Genomic DNA, 3,851 nt, shown 5'->3' with positions numbered 1-3,851 from the left:
CCCTGAGCACAGCCCTGGCCCAACCCCCCCTCCGCCCCCCCCAAAGAAGAAGCTGGAGCTCTCCTGCCCCACCCTCCCCCCATGGGTTCCAGACAAGTCTCCTGCAGCTTGGTCCTGCTCCCAGCAGGGCTGTATTCACTGTTCTGGTTGGGCATCACCTACCCTTGCCCCACTCCCTCCAAAGCCCCTCCCCCAGACTTACCAGCCGGATGCCGTACTCCAAGCTGCCCGGCTGCATTTGTGGCCATATGCACGTGTGCAGCTGCATGCATGCATGCGGCATTTATCAGTGACATTATCGGCTACACCAGCCAAAAAAAGCCAGTTGGCAATAATGTTAGTTTTCCTGTTACCGGTACTGATCCGATATGCGATTGATATGTTGTTGTATCTCTAATAAACTCCTATGAATTTCACATATAAGCTTCTGGTTGAACTCTGCAAGCTCCACTTTTTTCTAGCTATCATTCTGTAAAAATATTAGAGTCTAGAATGTGTTTGAAGTCAACTGTTTTATCTTGAGAAAAGAAATGCATATATACACAGTAATCATACCAGGGCATTTTGCTGGGTTAGAAAATAGGGAACTTCTTGGTTTAGACAGTTCTCAGCCCTGGAACCTAATGTCTGGTTAATGCTTACTACCTTGCACAAATCTCCCTCTTGCAATTCTCTCCCCACATTGCAAGAGATACCTCTCTTGTCATGGTACATTTGTTAAATTAAGATTCAGTGATTTCATTTTACTAGTTATCTATTTGTTATTATGGTCAACAATTTGTTGCAAATATAAACACAAAACATCATACTACTGATATGTTAGGAATCAGCATAGGGAGAGAAACCATATGGACAAAGAACAGGTCCCAGAATGTGTCTTCATTTTTTGCAAAACTGTCAGGAAGGGGAGGCTAGACAATCCAATGCAAAATGGCTGAAAAGGGTAGTTTTTTAACTCATTCTGTTCTTTCTACATTAACCTAACTTTCACAGTAGTAAACTTAAGCATATGTATAAGAGTTTCCAGAATTGGGGCCTCAGATTTACTGGGGCTGTTGACAGATCTTAATTAATCCTCAAAACAGCTCAGAAGCAACTAAACTACAATAACTGAAGTTAAATACAAGCTGTAGCATTTGAAAATATGACTTTCTGGTGTAACTGAATAACTGGTTGTATGGTATTTTAAAGAGCTAGGGCTCTTTATATAACTCACCTGAAAGAAACTGACATTTTCACTTAGATTTATTAATTAAAAAAAAAAAAAGTAAAATATTCACTTTCAGTTTTTACAGAACTTTCAGAATTATTTTACAATTCAAGATAGCAAGAATTCCAGAGAAGGTTTAGTAATAAATCTTACCTGCAGACCAGATTTTTAACATCTTATCCCAAGATCCACTGCAGAACTAGATAAATAGAAATGTTTATTAAAAAAATATAAAAATCCAACTAGCTCTCAGAAGCCATAGGAAGTAATCTTGCCACAAAATGTTCACCCAGACATTTTATTGTACAATGAATCAAAAAATGGATGAGTTGTCCTGGACTCTTCTCTTCTCACTCCTAAATAAGGCTGTGCAGTTAGTTCATTTTTTGGATTGGCTGCCAAATCAAAAAGCACAAACACTTTGGTTCAGGTTGGACTAGACGTAACTTTTTTTTTCTGAAACAAAACCTGAATAAGGCTTCATTTCACTTGACCTAAATGTTACATTCATTTTAGTGAATCCCCACAAACTCCAAGGAAAGAAAATGGTGCAGTTTGAACCAATGTTTCATTACATCTTTCAGGTCTGTATCCAAACCACTTGGATAGGAAATATTCTGATATGGGTGTTCCACCATGCCTCCTGTTTGAGTTTCTCCAATTTGTATACCTTATTTCCCAAAAAGCCAGGAGCGGGCAATTATTTTGGGCAGAGGGCCACTTACTGAGTTTTGGCAACCCATCAAGGGTTACATGATAGGCAGCCAGGGGCAGATAAATATTAATTTTATTAATTTTTTAGGGGCCCCACGGGCCAGATAGAATGGCCTGGAGGGCAGCATTTTGCCCACCCCTGCAATAAGCAGTGAGTCAGGGTGAGTGTTTCCCTGGCCTGGTGGTTAGGACACTCAGGTTAAAAGTGAGATACAGATTCATGGGATTAAGGCTGAAATCTAGGTATTTGAATTATTGGCATAATAGAGCAGTGGCAACAGAGACAGTGAGAGCTCTGCTAATCCGGAATATTGGAGCCTGGTGGTTAGGACACTTGTCTGGGAGGTGGGTTCAATTCTCCTCAGCCAGAAGGGAAAATTTAACCCAAGACCCCTACAGACAGACAAAGTAGAGTGCTATAACTAATGGATAAGATGAATGATCTTCTTTTTCTCCTCCCAGTTTTGTGAAAAAATTTTCCCATCTGAATCCGTTTAGTAAAATTAACAAATAATTCCAGTACAACAAAACATGTATTTTCTAACAAAAATACTATACACTGAAAATATTTTGCACAGCTCTACTCCTAAAAGCCCAATTAACTGTGTAGCTCAATGAAGTAGTGTCAATAGCTGAAGCTACCTTCAGGTTGTGTGTGCAATACTGAGAACTATGCGAGTCTTTCCCATATAGCACATTTTTACATCAAATGCTATGTTATCACTAATTTATAAAAGTCTTGGTATCTCCCATTAATGCACAGATATATACTAACAACATGCATTTCCAATCCCTGATAACGCACAATGATCAATATGTATACAGAGAATAAGAAAGTGTATATGTATGCAATCTACACACAACATGCAAGTTATTTGCAGGGGAAGGTCTTTGAGTTAGTGACCTACTTTTGTTCTTGTGCAGTCAACAGCTATAGAGTCAACACTTCCAGCATGTCCTCTGCAGCAATGAAGGGCTTGCACTTTGTTCCTTTCTATATTCCACTCCCATAGCAGGATAGTTTGGTCCATAGAGGCACTAAGTAGCAGGCATGACAAACTATCTGAGGAAGGAAGAAAACAAATACTCCTATATAAATCCATTTACAGCAGTCTTTTTAAAAAACTCTTTTATGGAATGTATAGAAATGACCTGATGCAAGACACTAAATTTGTAAGTACCATGAAAAGTGCCCAAAGTTAATTTTTAGCAGTATTTAAACAGTTAAACAATTATTAGAATATATGATCATTTTTAAAAATATGGCTTTTGACTTCATAAAGGGATTTCATTAATAAGGTGATTATTCAGTTTCTAACTTATGACCAGGGTTCCTGGTTTTCTCAGTTTAAAAAACTGCAAATTCTCTGATTTAAAAAAAAGAGAGAATTGCAAGTTCTCAGATTAAAAAAACTCAAAATCCATGATTAAAATGAAACACCACTATATATATATAGGTATCAATTGAACACAATGTGTATTGATATATTTACAATTTTAAAGCAATTTGGAAGCCTGTCAGTGCCTCAGTCACTATAATAAAATAAATTCTAAGTAACTACACATTTTGGTATTTGATTTTGGGTTTTTTTTTTATCATGGAAAAAAATTAGAGCTCCCCCTGCCCCCTTCACTCACCAGGACGTAGGTCCAGGTCCCTCACTCCCAAGCCACAGCGCCTAGCCCTGCTGGTGCCCTTCACTGCCCACCCACAGTACTCAGCCCTGCCAGAGGGGGCTCCCAACTGCCAGGAGCTATGGGGCCAGGGACCCAGGTCTGCAGCCCTTTACAGCAGCGCCCAAGCCCTGGCTGTTGCCTGTGGGAGGCGGCAGCTGCTGCGGTGGAGCAGAGCACAGGCCTCAGCTCCCCTTCCCCCTCCTCCATGGGTATTAAGGCTGGAGCAGAGCCCGTGGTGGGGGTGAATGCG

At 40.0% G+C, this 3,851-nt stretch overlaps 1 protein-coding gene across 1 annotated transcript in view; it reads right to left on the bottom strand.

Moving 5' to 3' along the window:
* WDR12 (WD repeat domain 12) overlaps window positions 1-3,851 on the bottom strand; it is a 32,412-nt gene that overhangs the window by 14,887 nt on the left and 13,674 nt on the right. Inside the window, exons 6-7 of the mRNA XM_019523497.1 lie at window positions 2,833-2,987; window positions 1,364-1,409 (exon numbers count right to left, since the gene is read on the bottom strand). Of these exons, the coding sequence (XP_019379042.1) occupies window positions 1,364-1,409; window positions 2,833-2,987 (201 nt within the window). The remainder of the gene's footprint in view (window positions 1-1,363; window positions 1,410-2,832; window positions 2,988-3,851) is intronic.

The sequence above is a fragment of the Gavialis gangeticus genome, unplaced genomic scaffold (genome assembly GCF_001723915.1).
Source record: "Gavialis gangeticus isolate Ggan-Ray unplaced genomic scaffold, GavGan_comp1, whole genome shotgun sequence".
Taxonomy (NCBI): domain Eukaryota; kingdom Metazoa; phylum Chordata; order Crocodylia; family Gavialidae; genus Gavialis; species Gavialis gangeticus.
Note: the sequence above shows the minus strand (reverse complement) of the source record. Positions and strands in the feature narration are given on the sequence as shown.